The 17,335-nt window shown below is 43.4% G+C and overlaps 1 protein-coding gene across 2 annotated transcripts in view; it reads right to left on the reverse strand.

Annotated features, from left to right (window-relative positions):
• The window catches only part of FCHO2 (FCH and mu domain containing endocytic adaptor 2), a 74,529-nt gene that overhangs the window by 29,413 nt on the left and 27,781 nt on the right, over positions 1-17,335 (reverse strand). For both annotated transcript variants that reach the window (XM_072138715.1, XM_072138725.1), the window contains exons 7-9: positions 10,173-10,271; positions 9,025-9,121; positions 3,486-3,530 (exon numbers count right to left, since the gene is read on the reverse strand). In XM_072138715.1, the coding sequence (XP_071994816.1) occupies positions 3,486-3,530; positions 9,025-9,121; positions 10,173-10,271 (241 nt within the window). The remainder of the gene's footprint in view (positions 1-3,485; positions 3,531-9,024; positions 9,122-10,172; positions 10,272-17,335) is intronic.

Here is a 17,335-nt window from a genome sequence, read left to right on the forward strand (position 1 = left end):
ATGTGTTAATGGAAATCTACCATAAATATCCATAATAATAAACCAGGGCCACTTACTCATAGATCCAGTCACTGTTATCCATGGCCTCCTTCCTTGTAAAACCAACCTATAGGGGCATGGCCTAGCTATGGAAGTGATCAGACGCACTAGAGCAGTGATGGCGAACCTTTTAGTGGCCGAGTGCCCAAAAAGCAACCCAAAACCCCCCTTATTTATCGCGAGGTGCCAACCAAAAATTAAAGCAGTAACTTACTGCTCCCTGTTCTTCAACGATCATATTGGCCTCCACAAGACAGCAACACAGTACAAAAATGGAGAATCGTGGGCCCAGCAGAAGGTCTTCCAAAGATCATTCGGCCCTGTCTATTCATTCTTCCTTTTCTTACAGTCCCAAGTAGCAAAATAAGTATCAAAATATGACTGAAAGCAGCATCTTTTAAGTTGCTTGGAACTGTTTGGTGTGCTTGGGCGATGGCCCGGGTGCCCACAGAAAGGGCTCTGAGTGCCACCTCTGGCACCCGTGCCATAGGTTCGCCACCTCTGCACTAGGGTGTAGCTCCTGATCTAACCCCCTGAGCCTGCTATCCAGCACATTATCTGGGCCCCTAAGACGCCTTGTGTCCACTCTACAAGGACGTATTCCAAAGGTATCAGGAGGTACCCGACTCCGGTGGGATCTGTAAGCTCTGAAACTGTGGAAAATTCTTGTTTGCATGATACCCTCAAACTGTTTTTTTTATTCCTTACCAGAGGTACCGGCTGACACACCTCTGGAACTGGACAGGGCACATCCATCCCTACAAGCTAAGGCTGCTGCCCATGGGATGTTATATGTAGGGTCCAGAAATATTAAATCAAGGACACAATTATGTCCGAAGCCAGAGAAGCAGAAAAGATCATCTTTCAGGGAACACGACATGGCAGCTGCTTCCGGACCGTTCTCGTCTCACTCCACTAACACAAATCTCTCAAGCCTTTTCTGGGAGAATTACAGCAGAGGAACATCCTCTACTCCTGGAGGTCCCCATTTTGTATTCATGTCTGACACATGGATAGGAGATACACCGTTCTTGCTGCTCTGGGTATATGAAGAAGTCTTCTCATGAGACCCAAGAGTTTGGGTGGATTGGGGTTGCCGGATTTTGCCTGCTATCATAGAGCACCCATAGGAACTTGTTTGTTGGATCTGTTTCACCACAAGATAGACAAGCTCTGGGTACACTCAGAGCTGGACCTCTCATTACATCATGTCTTAGGCTGCCCCGAAACATTAAAATCAGTCTCTCTCAATATCTTCTATGCTGAACGGGAATCTAGGGGCTTGGAGAAAGTTTGCATTCAAATTACAGTTGATCTGTGTCCCGGGCCCTATGACTCCCTTATTAAGCAATCCTCATTTTGTTCCGGGGGATTCAAGCTTGCACTTTCCTGGGTTTGGATGATCCGGTGCTTCCTAAAGTTAGAGATGTGGTGAACGACAGCGGAGTTCGCTCCATGGTGGATATAGGCTCAGGAGCTTCACCAGGCTCCTGGCTTAAATATCTCTAACTGCAATACTATCTCCGCTCTAGCCCCCATACCAATACTTGCATCTACTCACTACATTTGTCTTACCAAAGACGTCCCTACTCACCCCATCTCACTGCTATATAGCATATTGGCAAAGGAGAAGGGGGGCTCAAAACCATATTCTGCTAATGCATGGGAGACATCCTTTGGTAGAAGTCTCACCAGAGCAATAGTCTACGCATTGACCCCGACGCATGTCTTTTCCTCATCTTGCTGATTACAATTCTTACTAAATTGAGACAAATCAACCCTCAGATTTCTGATCAATGGGGACACAGGGGCGATGTTACATATATGGTGGTGCTGTCCCCTCATCTCTCCTCTTTGGCAGGATATTAACTAGCTATATAATGCCTTAACCAACTCGAATACAATTTTCCCATCAGAACAGGCCTTACCCTTCACTCTTCCTGGACCTCTCTCGAAAATGAAAAAAGGTCTTGAGACATTACCTTGTTGCTACCCGTCAGGTTATCCCCAGTTGCTGGAGGTCTTCAGTCCCCCTATCTAGAGCTGACTGGGTTGTTGCGCTCCATCAGATTTTAAGAATGGAGGAACTGAAGGCCATAGATCAGTGATGGCTAACCTATGGCACTGGTGCCAGAGGTGGCACTCAGAGCCCTTTCTGTGGGCACTCAGGCCATCACCAGAGATGACTCCAGGTATCTTCCTGCAGTCCCAGACAGCCCGGGACTTGCTGTGCACAGAGCTATTTTAAAGTGACAGTGCTACCTGGGACTATTTTCTGCTTTATTGGTGTCCTCAGGTGCTAGTATCAATGAAAACTGTGACAGAGAAGGAAGTATAAATCACAAATTACATTTCTGTGTTGGCACTTTGCGATAAATAATTGGGTCTTGGTTGTCGTTTGGGCACTCGGCCTCTAAAAGGTCTGCCATCACTGCCATAGATGATGGTAGGGCGACGCGGTTTTATAGCACATGGAGCACCTGTTGCCTGTCGTTCTTTCCCATCCCTACTACCTTGTCTGTGTCTCTGTATGTGTCTGTAGTCTCTGTCTATGTCCTAAACCTTGGTTAGTTTCATATGACCTGTGAATTATCTTGTACATTTTGTCCACTTCGGCCTTTGTGGCTTTTCACTTGGATCACCGAGGAACGGGTCAATTGTTTTCATTTTTGTGTTATGGCTTTGACAATGCATATGTTGCATTTATTGTACCTTGTACTTCTCAATAAATGTATATAGACTCTAAAAATCTACCTATAAAATTCTGCTCATAAGCCATCTCTGGATGGTTGTTACCAGAGCCCCTCCGTGCAGGAGCACTCTCCCCTCCCTTGTGTGAAATTACAGCTGGCAGAGGGGGGTGAGATGTACTTCTGCACTGTGTAATACCCTGTGAAACTACAGCACAGAGGGGCTCTGGTAAATCTCCCAGGAGACCTTCTGGCTCATTAGCATTACTTTCAAAGTTGAGGAGGTCAACAGACATAAGAAGATTACCATAGTCACACTGCCACAGTCACTATGAGTAAGGGTCCCTGGTTTATTATGCTTGATTATGATGGTAGATTTCCTACAACTGAAGCCTATCCGCAGACTGTCTATCCGACTATCTGACGGAAGGCGGTGCAGGTCAAAAATATTTTTTAATTAATATAAATTAAATGATTAATTATTTTTTCTTTATAAGTATTTTTAATTAAAAATTAAATTATATAGTCCCTCGACTATATATTATATATGAAAAACAACCATCACACACTAAGGAATTAATTTATAATGGTCATTTTGCATTAATTTGGAAAAATAAAAAAATTACTATACATTTACAAAAAAGTTTTTTTTCCCCATTTTTGAAACTTTAACCCCCAAATAAAACTTAAAACAAAAAAAAGTAACATAACATTATATAACATTTGTTATACACATACACATGTAGTCTCACTTACCCTCTACAGCAACAGCTGCATTGCACTCCTCAAATTCAATGGGACCTTAAAAAAAAAAAAAAGAAGTAAAAATTATTATCCTGCTTGAAAAAAAAAAAATCAAAAGGAACAAATCAAATCAACATTTTGTTATTGGGACGTGGAGAATTTGAGGAACAACTTTCCCAACATACATTAAAATAAATTTAACACATATAGAAAGGGGCTGAGGAGAGGATTATGGGGGGCTTGTTTGGTGGGGGTATTTTTGGGAGTGACAGCTTTGTTTGATAATTCCAAAACTTCTTCTCACCAGACACAATTTACAGTCCTTCATCGCCCCCTAGTGCACACAACAGGACATGGTCATGCAATGCTGGATACAGATAAAAGTGCGAAGCAGGGGGAGGGATGTTTTAGGCTTTTAATAACTATAACACAACATTAAAGATAAAAGACACAAAAAAAGAATGATTTAGACAAGTTTGTGTTTGGAGTAAAGCCAATAATATCCGTATAATTAGAGACTTATTCGAAATGTATCTGAAAATCTTTGTTTTTTAGAATTTTATATTGTCACAAGAAACAAGTCAGCATGCACAGGCTATAGGGGTGCACCAAGTTTGCTTGCAAGAGGATACAAGGCTGATCGGTGCAGACCCCCAAGCGATCCAGAGAACGCTTACTTATTGATGGAGTGTCAGGCATGTGATAGACGAGTGCCCTGCCCTAACATTTACGAAACTTCCATAATATTGAAGGGAGTGGAAAGAACATTCTCTAGATTGGGGGTCCTGATCAGTCTGACCTCCACCAATCAGATAGTTGGTCACATGACACAAGTGAGGACCAGCAGTCACTGGTAACATCACCTTTACAAACATTTTGCAAACTGTACTTTTTTTTTTTTATTTTTTTATTCAAAATAAAATAGGTATATGTGTTTATGATAACTGAAATACAATCACAGTCCACTGGAAGGCCAAAGGAATGAAACAACTTCCTGAAACAACTCTGTCAGTACCTTGGAGGGTAGGGACGGTCAGGCTATCCCAACAGAATAGCAGACAATCCACCAAGTGTCACAGGCTCTAACACTATAATTGGATCTAAAGGTCCACGTTACCCTAAGGCCCCCTGCACACACAGGCTGGTGGCCGGCACTGCAATACGGGAATAATAATAATTCTTTATATAGCGCCTACAGATTACGCAGCGCTGCACAGAACTTGCCAAATTGGTCCCTGTCCCCATGGGGCTCACAATCTAATCAACCTACCAGTATGTTTTTGGAGTGTGGGAGGAAACCCATGCAAACATGGAGAGAACATACAAACTCTTTTGCAGATGTTGACCTGGGTCCCCAGCGCTGCAAGGCAGATGTGCTACCCACTAAGCCACCGGGAAATATAGAAAATGTATAGAAAAATATAGGAAACGTGACGGGGCGCCATTGTTGTGTATGGGGGCCATGATACAGCCGTAGCAATGGCCCTCAAACATTCGTGTGCAAGGCGTCTAACAGGAACTGAATTAGGAGCCTAATGGTTTATTTAGCTACTATTTTATCTGTTGGGTGCAAGGAGCTTGTCTGTCACTAGCTGTAATTTAGGCCTCTTGCACGCCATGCCTCGTTTGGCTACCTTGTAAGGCATTCCCCCTTAACATGAAGCACGACTTTCAAGACGACTAATGACATGATATGGGATTAAAGCCAAACCAGTCTTACTTCATGACCCTAATCAATGGCCTCTCACTCAGCTAAACCAGTTCCCTACACTGTACTGAAGAGACACGACCAGATCAAAACAGTGTTGACTACAGTTAGGAATCTGTTTCTTCTGGAATAAATCTACTGGTTTGGCTTTAATCTCACATCATGTCATTAGGCTTCCTGAAATTCATGCTAAATGTTCCCCTGAATCTGTAAAGGGCTACAGAATCTAAAGGCGCTATACAAATAAAGATTATTATTATTATTATGGTAAGGGAGTTGCCTTACAAGGTAGCAAAAGGAGGCATTGTTTCCCTTGTAAATCCATTTTCCAGGATGGGACATTTCCCAAAATCCCCTAGTGGAGCATCAATGGTTATAAATCTGCACATGACTACAAGGCGGCCTTAACTGGCAAAGTCTTTGTAAGGAGAACTCTTTCTTCCTCTATGGGGGCCATGATCTGGATACAATTTGTGTGACCAGATCACTTCACCCAATACGGATGTGTGGATGGAGCCTAACAACTACAATCAACCTCTAGCATGAAGCCATTGGGCTGATATGTGTCTTGGTGTAATGGAGACCACAGGATGTGTGATGTCACCACTGCAGGACAGGCCCTCACGAGATGAACTACTATTTATTTTATACAATACAATAAAATGTATTGATCCCACAGGGAATGTGTTTTGTATATAGTGTCTGGTCATGTGTTACAGGCTTACAAGTTACATGCATTGGGAGTCACATATATGTTTCAGGCTACATACATATTGGGGTCGGAGAAGAAGTGATTGCAGGGGAAAAAAACAGAACACACATTTGGGGAGGGGGCGATGTATCACGTAGCATTGTCCCGTGGTGGCGTGTTCACGTAGCGGTGTCCCGTGGTGGCGTGTTCACGTAGCGGTGTCCCGTGGTGGCGTGTTCACGTAGCGGTGTCCCGTGGTGGCGTGTTCACGTAGCGGTGTCCCGTGGTGGCGTGTTCACGTAGCGGTGTCCCGTGGTGGCGTGTTCACGTAGCGGTGTCCCGTGGTGGCGTGTTCACGTAGCGGTGTCCCGTGGTGGCGTGTTCACGTAGCGGTGTCCCGTGGTGGCGTGTTCACGTAGCGGTGTATCGGTGGTGGCGTGTTCACGTAGCGGTGTATCGGTGGTGTGTATGCAATGTTAGTCCACATAAGTTGTGCTCCAACTTATAATCTTGTCAATAACTCGTGCGGTGCGGGTGCCGTGTGCCGCAGCTATAAAGTGCCTGACCGTGTACTTCAATGCCGTCCGGTGCCGGTATTATGGTCATTTGGATTCTAAATGTTCCAGGATGTGCTGTGCCCACTTGGTGCCTCGTATACCACCTGGTTTAGGTGCCCCTGAGCTGCCAGGAGCAGACGCTCTAATTGTGCTATGTCAGGTGCTCTGAGCCTTGTGATCATAGGGTCCTGGAGGCAGGAGGTCTGGTCGGCATTGGGGTTTTTTTGCAACATGGTTAACCGGTTATGTTTCCTGCTCTGAGTCAGTCTCTGGCTTCAGAGTTATGCATGGAGTATGCTCAGTACATACAGTGCAGACAATGCAGGCTCGATGGCTGAGCATCTCCTGTAAAGGTAAGGTAGTAAGTTCTCAGAACATTCAGTACAATCTGGGAAAGGAAACATTATTCTGTGAGAGGATTCTGCAGGTCGAGGCTGAGCGGCTCTTTTCACATCTCCTGTATGCGCTTCCCATGCCACAGTGAGTGGCGAGGCTTTGCGTGCCTGGCATGGGGCCAGTTGACAGCCCAGCTGGATATCAGTGCACATCGTGACCTCCCTCCTGCGGCGTGTCACTTCGCAATCGTTTCCGCAGTAGAAAGTTTATTCAACCTCTCTCTGGAGATTCAGTGGACCGGCCATCATTCTGCTATTTAATCAGAGGGAGACATTTCATTTTTCTGACAGCACTAAAGCCAGAGAGCAATTCCTAATGAACAGCTTGATACAAGTGGAATTTCTAATGTTTTAGCCTCAATTAATTCTGCTGTCAAAACAAATGACTGCTCTTAGCTCGGCCCTGGTAAAGCTGGGTCAGGAAAGGTCAGGACTGCGAGGACACAATCAAGCTATTTTCCGAAGGCTCCGTGTACTAATATAATGTTGTATGGAGAGACCATACACCTGCACTCCCCTATTAACGCCAAGGGGGCATCTACTCATCCAGGACTAGAACATGCGAGCCCCTTGCTGACACGCACACCCCAGTACACAAACCAGGATCCCCTCATAGACTGTAAGCTCTCGTGTGCACAGGCCCTCAATCCTATTGTTACATATGACTGTTTGTACTCTGTGATAGAAGAGTGAAGAAATCCGGCGATACCTTTTTGAGGCTTACTGAGTATATTGGATGGTGAGCTTTCGAGAATACTAGTTCTCTTCGTCAGACATGATGTTATGCATGAAACAGAAAATTCACAGCATTTTATACACACTAAACAGGATAAAAAAAAATATGTACTCTGTGATGTAATATTATATTTGTATATGATTTGTAAAGCGCTACGGAATATGATGGCGCTATATACATAAAGATTATTATTATTAATTATTAACACCCTAAGATGACACAGCTACTCACAAGTCATTTGCTTACTTGTTCACCCACCAAACATGTAGCTCTAGTAATACTGGTGTGTAGCTACAAAGCCTTCATACCCACTTTAGGTTCAGATCACATCATTTGGTTCTGGAAGCTACCAGAACCAGAGATACAGGCAGTTAAATGAATGGAAATGTGAGCTGTAGATCAAGGTCCAGTTGTGATTTAACAGCTTGTTTCTCCGGTTCTGTATATCACCGAACCACAAGCCTGATGTGATCTGAAAGATAAGACTTAGCTTTAATATTAAAAGTATGTATCTAGAAGGACTGAAGATGGAAACATCTGAAGTGACACTACACCTGCAGCCTTTAAAAGGGACTCTTCTTAGGATAAAAGTGACTCTACTCCAATTATTCCATTTGCAGATGAATTTGGAGATGATTTTGAGTAGACCTAAGAATTTACATAAAATACCGAATTGTAGACAATTCAAACCTGACTTGAGGGAACAAGTAGTTTAAATTGCGACAGAGGCTCTTTAAGCTGCGGGCCCAAAGTGGACCAGACTGCATAATGACTATGTACATTGTTCAAATAATTCATCTGGCTTTCCTTCCACATAACTACAGCTTTCTTACCTTAGGGGGGTAAGCTGTCCTATAAGCCTTCTATAAACTCCAGATGAAGTTAGTGGATCAATGCACATTGGCTATATTGTATGGTACCTCTGGGACAGCGTATCCTGGAGTACTCTGCTGTACTGGGCAGTCCAGGGGGACTTGCAGGTCTCTCTTATGGCGACTGCAGGGTTTCCAAGCAGTAGGATATCCCACAATCAGACATTTACTCCCCTCTTCTAAGCTGTATACACATACTGAAAACATTTGTACTGACTTCATTATGGTAAAAACTTTTGAAAAAGTTTTGCTTAAGAAAAGTTTTTTAAGTTAGAGATCTGACGGCTGCAAACTTTCATTCTCTGCAGTTTACAAGGTGACAGCAGGCAGTGGGAGAAGTTGGAAAAGACTTGCGTGTCTCTCCTAATAGCAGTAGCCTGACTGGGCATACAGGACAGTCTCCCATCAGCTAAACATTGACGCTTCAGGGGAGGTGGTGAGGGAGGGGGACGATGTGCAGGTTCCCAAATCAATCAGACACGCCAATCGCCAGTCTCTGAAACCAGAACAGTGACACGCAGCCCCCCCCCCCTGTGCTCTGCATGACCTGTCACACAGAGATACCAGCGAGAGATCAGGAAGCCGCACTCACCTGGTCTTTCTTTCCCCGTGCCTTTAGATTCAGCAAACTTCTCCAGTAAGCTGTCTACTGTGATATTCTCCATGTTGTTTATAAAGTCTTCATGGACCTGGAAATAATGAAAGAATCTGTAAGTGCATCAATAGCAATGAATCCCGACAGCGGGCAAACAATATCAAGTAGCCAGAAAGTGGCCATAGTTTACCTGCACAGCCAGGTTATCAAATGCAACTTCAAAAAGTTGTCACATTCTCCCTCCAGCAGCAGTAAGAGTCATCTGACTCTGGAGAAGTAAAACTGTGTCTACTGGTATGAAGAATCGCCTGACCTGGCAGTCAGATGGATGCATTAGAGTCCGGTCAAACTTCTTAAGTCAACTCACATTGACTTTTGGGATGGTGAATAAAACATCGCCAGAAAGCGGCATAGTGATAATGTAACCATATCAGTGACAGTGATGTGGGAGTCCACCAGCAGATGTGACCAATTCAAGCTGCAGACTTAGAATTGGCCCTGGAGTAGTGTGTAATCGTATCTATGTGTGTGTATTGTTAGTAGCAGCAAAAATGTGAAATATGGATTTGTATTCCAGGATTGTAGCTGAACTTCATGCACTGATGTGTAAGGTCTCTTTACTGAACACTGCACAGCCCTTCCCCCAGAGTAACTTCTAATACAGAAGTCCACTACAGTAGGGGGGGGGGAGGGCTGTGCTGTAACAATAAAGTGCACCAGAGTGCCCCGTATCCAGCTACAATTCCAGGAATATAAATCTATTTTTTAAAGCTCTGCTACAACTACTACTAACACACAAATATATAGTTACACAGTTCTCCAGGGCCAATACCTTACTATGTCTGCAGCCATGTATGGTGGAAATTGCTTTTACTGCTAAAAAAGCAGACAAATCTCTTCCTGCACTTTGTTAAAAATGTCTTTAAGAGACGGTAAAGTTGGCACATCCTACAGAATTATGTCAGTGTTGTGACTGAGGGGGCAGGTAAAGAAAGCGGAAGTCTTAATGGATGAGACAGAAAAGCTGAGCTCAGCACTGCAGCCATCACCAGCCAGAACCCAGTCTTTCCTTATGGGGAACAGTATAGTTTTATGTAAAGTCTGGTAAACTGCACTACACCGAGGTCATATTAAATATCATGTACCTGGCCGATCTGAATGTGGACCTCGCTAACAGAATGGGAAAAACAGCCGATGATCTCCTTCACCCGAATGAGATGTGCCTCTTCAATGTCCTGAAATTTCTGAAAAATAATAACCAAAAAGTATGTAAATGTAAGGATTACCAGACGCATGCTACACACAAAATGCTTATAGACAACCCCATACATCTGCCATCTGTCATTCTTCTCCCATGTAACAATAAAAGTCAGGCAGCTGCCACACAGCGCATTCTTGGACCATTTTTAAATGGACTGAAATCACGTGCATTTTTGTACGTTTACAACACGTTTGGCTGGTCTGAACCTCTTTATCATAATTTCTAGAAATGTAGGCAGCTGTATAACGCATTAAAACCAGCCAAATGCATGGTAAGCGTACAAAAAAACTTGTGTTTGAAAACGGACCAAGAACGCACCGTGTGACAGCACCCTCAGGTGAAAATGAGCAGAGAAGAGTCATGTATAGAGGCTGTAAGGACAGTGTCACTTCAGATGCCCATTTCTTGCTCTCTGTACTATTGAGAACTAGTGTCATATTAAAGATAAGAATCAGATCTGTCAGATCACATTTGACTTGTGGGAAAACAAAGGACATCATTGTTGTTAATTAAACATAAATCCAGAAACACAATTTCTCGATTATCAAAACAAACAAGTAAACTACAGGTTTCAGTCACCCAGCCCCAATAGAGCATGAAAAAAATATATATATATTGAAAAAAAAAAAATATATATATATATATATATATATATATATATATATATATATATATATATATACACACTCACCGTCCACTTTATTAGGTACACCTGTCCAACTGCTCGTTAACACTTAATTTCTAATCAGCCAATCACATGGCGGCAACTCAGTGCATTTAGGCATGTAGACATGGTCAAGACAATCTCCTGCAGTTCAAACCGAGCATCAGTATGGGGAAGAAAGGTGATTTGATGCCTTTGAACGTGGCATGGTTGTTGGTGCCAGAAGGGCTGGTCTGAGTATTTCAGAAACTTAGCTTTCAGCTAAGAAGAGGAAACTGAGGCTACAATTTGCACAAGCTCATCTAAATTGGACAGTAGAAGATTGGAAAAACGTTGCCTGATCTGATGAGTCTCGATTTCTGCTGCGACATTCGGATGGTAGGGTCAGAATTTGGCGTCAACAACATGAAAGCATGGATCCATCCTGCCTTGTATCAACGGTTCAGGCTGGTGGTGGTGGTGTCATGGTGTGGGGAATATTTTCTTGGCACTCTTTGGGCCCCTTGGTACCAATTGAGCATCGTTGCAACACCACAGCCTACCTGAGTATTGTTGCTGACCATGTCCATCCCTTTATGACCACAATGTACCCAACATCTGATGGCTACTTTCAGCAGGATAATGCGCCATGTCATAAAGCTGGAATCATCTCAGACTGGTTTCTTGAACATGACAATGAGTTCACTGGACTCAAATGGCCTCCACAGTCACCAGATCTCAATCCAATAGAGCATCTTTGGGATGTGGTGTAACGGGAGATTCGCATCATGGATGTGCAGCCGACAAATCTGCGGCAACTGTGTGATGCCATCATGTCAATATGGACCAAAATCTCTGAGGAGCTTCCAGCACCTTGTTGAATCTATGCCACGAAGAATTGAGGCAGTTCTGAAGGCAAAAGGGGGTCCAACCCGTTACTAGCATGGTGTACCTAATAAAGTGGCCGGTGAAAAACTGCTCCCATAGGGGCCCCCCTCACCTGCAAATAATACTGACCATTAAACAAATAAAAAAGTTACTTTCCAACAAAAGTCGAGTCATTTTTAGGATGTACATGTGTAACTCTCCAATTTATGTACTATACTGTGGTTTGGACAAACAATCCTGCTCTGGACGGGTGCAGAGCAGTCACTACTACCACTACTAGCCCAAGTATCTCCATCAGCATGTAAACTTGTATTATTATCTACATTCAGTTTTTTTTTGTTTTTTTTTTAATATAAAACTACAATCCAAAAGGACTATCAATCCCCCTTATCGAAGTATAAGGATTATGCTTCAAATCACTAGATGCACCAAAAGTGCAGAACAGATAGGAAGTTAGTTGGGTTTTCTGTAAAATCTCTATGTTCCCCACTAGGTGGCAGTGCTCCCCATAGAATACATATAGTGTGTAAATCCATCAGGAGCAGCCAGAAATCATACAAACTGCAGTTTTACTCCATACCAAGCAAATGTCCGGTCAAATGATCAATTGCTTGGTTGAAGGGGTTTTCCCATGAAGCAAAGTTAGGCCCTCAGTGCCGAGATCCCCGCAGATCACAAAAACAAGGGGTCCGACCAACTGGCTCCTCAGAATAACGGAGCAGTCGCTTGCACATGACCGTTCTGCTCCATTAATCACTAGGAAACTGATGGAGATTGGTGTGCGCTGCGCTCGGCAACGGGCACCGAGGCCCCCACTAATCAGAAGGTTAGGCCCTATCCCGTGGATAGGGCCTAACTTTGCTTTGTGGGAAAACCCCTATAACCCTTTTGTGACAGGGTTACAGGGTCATTGGTACATGAATGTCCAGACGTTTTGCTGTTTTGTCCTGCTCCATTTCATAACAATTTATGCTTCATACCATATGGGATTTTAACGTGATGATAGTTTCCTGCATTACATGTTTTTGTTTACTAAAGAAGTGGAAAAAAAAATACTAAAGATTTTTTTTTACTGAGTAGTAAAATCGAAAGAAAAAAAAAAAACCTTCACACAAATGTTATAAATATGTGCAGCATTATTCCACTGATCCAGCTACAGCTACAGAGGGTGAATGGACTTCTGCAGACTGTCTACCTGCAGCAGCTCCTTCTCCACTCTACAAATGCCTAGAACTTTTGAACCCTAGCACCTACAGGCACGGTTCTGATGTCATTTCAAAGGACAATTTCAGAACTACAAAACTAAAGACATCACAGACCAAAAAATATATGTCAAGCTGTGGCAAAATCGTGCCAACCCAATAGGTGTTCTGTTGGTGTATAGCTTTGTTAAATTAACGAACACTGCTGCATCTTTTTAGATCATTAGACAATCCCTTTATGCGTTAAGCATCACCCCAAATTCCCTTTGAGCCTCAGATTTTAAAAATGTACAAAATCGGTTGATGGGCTCTTAGTTGAGTTTTTATTTTACACCAATAGTCATCTCTCTCATGACTGCCGATTCCAGGCAGATACATCAATGGTCCCCTGTCTTTGCTAGCAGTAATGATTTCCCACATGTACAGGTGATAAGTGACCTCAGCAGCCTCGTCCCATGATAACTGGCCTCTCCATGCAGTGATACTTCTTTCTATTTAGGTCCTGATAAATGTTTAGCCTCAATTATGTAGAGGACACATAGACAACTTGCAATGACTGCATTATTAACTAAAGACACTAGAGGGCGCACACAACACAGAAGTGACAGCACAGTCTTGTCAAGCTGCAATCTTGTAATTACTTATTTTTCTATTAGGCTACATATATTAATAATAAATCTTTATTTATATAGCGCCTACAGATTACGCAGCGCTGCACAAAGCATGTCCCCATGGGGCTCACAATCTAATCAACCTACCAGTATGTTTTGGAGTGTGGGAGGAAACCGGAGGACCCGGAGGAAACCCACACAAACACAGAGAGAACATACAAACTCTTTGCAGATGTTGAACCCAGGACCACATCGCTGCGAGGCAGAAGTGCTGCCACCGTGCCGCCCGTTTGGAGCCTTCCAGTGTATACGCTAGGAAAGCTCCTGGTATATACACTAAACATTTCCATAGGCTTATACCGGTTGGTGGGGGAATCCTTTTTGCCTCTATTTGCTCAGTATATATCAGCAGGATAGTAGACATACAGACATTCATTAGTAGCCAATCACTGTCTATTGCCAATATAAACTCCTCCTCCTGCTTTCAAGGGGGAGGAGCCAAACCCGAAAACAGGTCCCACTGTACGAGTATACAGAAGGATATGTTGTGGCCCTCCTTTGTAAGGACTTGGAAGGGAAATCTGTGCCATAAGGATGTATATGGAATAGCTGGCATAGCATCCACACATATTCCAGGGTAATCTCATTGAACAGGAACAGACCTTTTACTGCGAAGACACTGCCTGTATATACGTATAAGGTGTAATGGTAAAATATTATCGGATGACAAGGAGTAACCTTTTCCTTTAAATAGCTCCCTCGCTACATCATCTTAAAGTCATGAATCTGCTGCTAGCGCTCCTGTTTGGGAGGACAAGTCCGCACCTGCTTGGACCTTCACTATGGAAACACACACATTGTTTACACCAGGCACCGCATCTTGGGACATAATTCATAATAAATGCATTCACATTTTCTACAAAGTGAGTGACACCAGCAGAAATGCATATGACCAAGCCAAGCAAACAGGAAAAAGCCTGCAGGAAACATGTGATGGGTGAGACTGTGCCGACATCAGCAAATACAAGAGCAGCATCCTGCAGCTTCCAGGCTGGGAATGAGCAGGAATTCCACTACAGACTCCAATAATCCCAGGACACAGGCAGCGAGAAGAGCCATCTATATACACTATTATATATACTACAACAGGGTGGAGAACCCTTTATAAACAGAGTACCGAAACTGCAACCCAAATCTGCAACCCACTTATTTATGGTGCAGACACAGCATTTCAAACAGTAACTTATAGCAATCTTATTACGGCCCTGAGGATCTCAATATGGTTGAAAGAAGGAGGGAAAATTTGGATCTCCAATGAAAATCTGACCCTGTTCACACATTCTCTCTCTTCCTGCAGTCTCCGGTAGAGCAGGAGGTTTCACTGCAAAAAAAACGCTGAGCGTGGCACGTCCTGGGCCAACCAAGTCCTGCCTGGCCCCACTGAAAGGGGCTTTACGCACTACCTTTGGAAACCCTTGCCATAGGTTTGCCACCTCTGTTCTATAAAATGCTGGCTGTAGATCGGAAACTATGTGAAATAATCTTAGCTCCTCCTGTGCTATAATGTCCTGCCCATAGATAAGACACTATGTACAACCTGCTACTGCTCTATAAGATGCTACTTGCAGATAGGACACCATGTACAACGTGCTCACCTCCTCCTGCTCTATAAAATGCTGACTGCAAATAGGACATCATCATGTACAACCTATGTACATTCTGCTCAGCTCCTCATGCTCTATAACATACTCCATGCTGAAAGGAAACTGTACAATCACATCCTGCTCTATAAAATGCTGCCTTCAGATAGGACTATGTACAACATGCTCTGTTCCTCCTGCTCTATAACAGGTTTCCTGCAGGTAGAACACAATATACAATCTGCTCAGCTCCTCCTGCATGCAGATAGGCACTATGTACAATCTGCTCAGCTCCTCCTGCTCTATAACATGCTGCCTGCAGATAGGACACTATGCACAATCTGCTCAGCTCCTGTTCTATGCACAGATTATGTACAATTTGCCCCTGCTCTATAACATGCTACATCCAAATAGGACACCAAGTATAATCTGCTCAACAACACCTATTCCATAACATGCTGCCTGCTCATAGGACACCATCTAAAACCGATTTTGTTTTTATTATTTTTTTCCAAAAAGGCACCTTTTAACACTGTTCCCTGGATGAGAAATGTGGTCTGAACCAGACTTATAAACATGTACCTGAAAGAAGGATTGTGGGATTTAAAATGGATATATAAATCTTTAAATAAAAGCAATAGAAAAGAGTAAGCAGTGTAACGCCTATGGTTGCCATCTAGCGACTTCCTCACCACCTCTACATCAGTAAATCTTGGAATTCAGACTATTTGGATTTAATTAAAATTGCTTCCAAATGGAATTTCTGATTAAGAAGTAAAGAGGTGACATGTAGCTCCGCTCCTGCTACACTGGACCCTCCAGCACGGAGGCAGCAGACAGGTTATAGCTGCTTAAACAGCAAGTTGTCCAAGCTTGTGGGGAAACAAGTTGACCTCTTTTGGCATTTTACATAGAAAATTAAGAGCACACAGGGGTGCGGTGCTCTGCATTAATCCAGATGGCACGGCTGAGTGTGTGCCAGGCACCGGTTACTCATAACAACCTGTACACGTCACAGCCGCTAGTGGCCTGGATACACATCACCTCTCCCAAAACTCAATGTTCCACAGACATGAACAGACTTTTACTTTACAGTTTAGTATAATACAAAAAGAAACCTAATACTCAGAGCAAGAGGATGGAAACAACAGATCTACACAATGAATAGTGTCATGGAAATGTTACCGGCAAATCTGACAATCTGCGGCTATTGGAGGACAAGAGAAGCCAAAAAATGCCCTGCCTGTGGATAGGACGCTATATATAATCTGCTAAACTCCTCCTGCTCTATAACATACTGCATGTAGATAGGACACTATATACAATCTGCTAAACTCCTCCTGCTCTATAACATACTGCATGTAGATCGGACACTATATATAATCTGCTCAGCTCCTCCTGCTCTTTAACATGCTGCCTGCAGATCAGACACTCTACATTATCTGCTCATCCCCTTCTGCTCTATAACAAGCTGCCTGCAGATCAGACACTATACATTATCTGCTCAGCCCCTTCTGCTCTATAACATGATGCCTGTAGATCAGACACTATACATAAACTGCTCATCTCCTTCTGCTCTATAACATGCTGCCTGCAGATCGGACACTATATATAATCTGCTCAGCTCCTCCTGCTCTTTAACATGCTGCCTGCAGATCAGACACTATACATTATCTGCTCAGCCCCTTCTGCTCTATAACATGCTGCCTGTAGATCAGACACTATACATAAACTGCTCATCTCCTTCTGCTCTACAACATGCTGCCTGCAGATCAGATATTATATATAATCTGCTCAGCCCCTTCTGCTCTATAACATGCTGCCTGCAGATCGGACACTATATATAATCTGCTCAGCTCCTCCTGCTCTTTAACATGCTGCCTGCAGATCAGACACTATACATTATCTGCTCAGCCCCTTCTGCTCTATAACATGCTGCCTGTAGATCAGACACTATACATAAACTGCTCATCTCCTTCTGCTCTACAACATGCTGCCTGCAGATCAGATATTATATATAATCTGCTCAGCCCCTTCTGCTCTATAACATGTCGCTTCTCACA

This window comes from Engystomops pustulosus, chromosome 1, assembly GCF_040894005.1.
Source record: "Engystomops pustulosus chromosome 1, aEngPut4.maternal, whole genome shotgun sequence".
In the NCBI taxonomy this organism is placed as follows: Eukaryota; Metazoa; Chordata; class Amphibia; order Anura; family Leptodactylidae; genus Engystomops; species Engystomops pustulosus.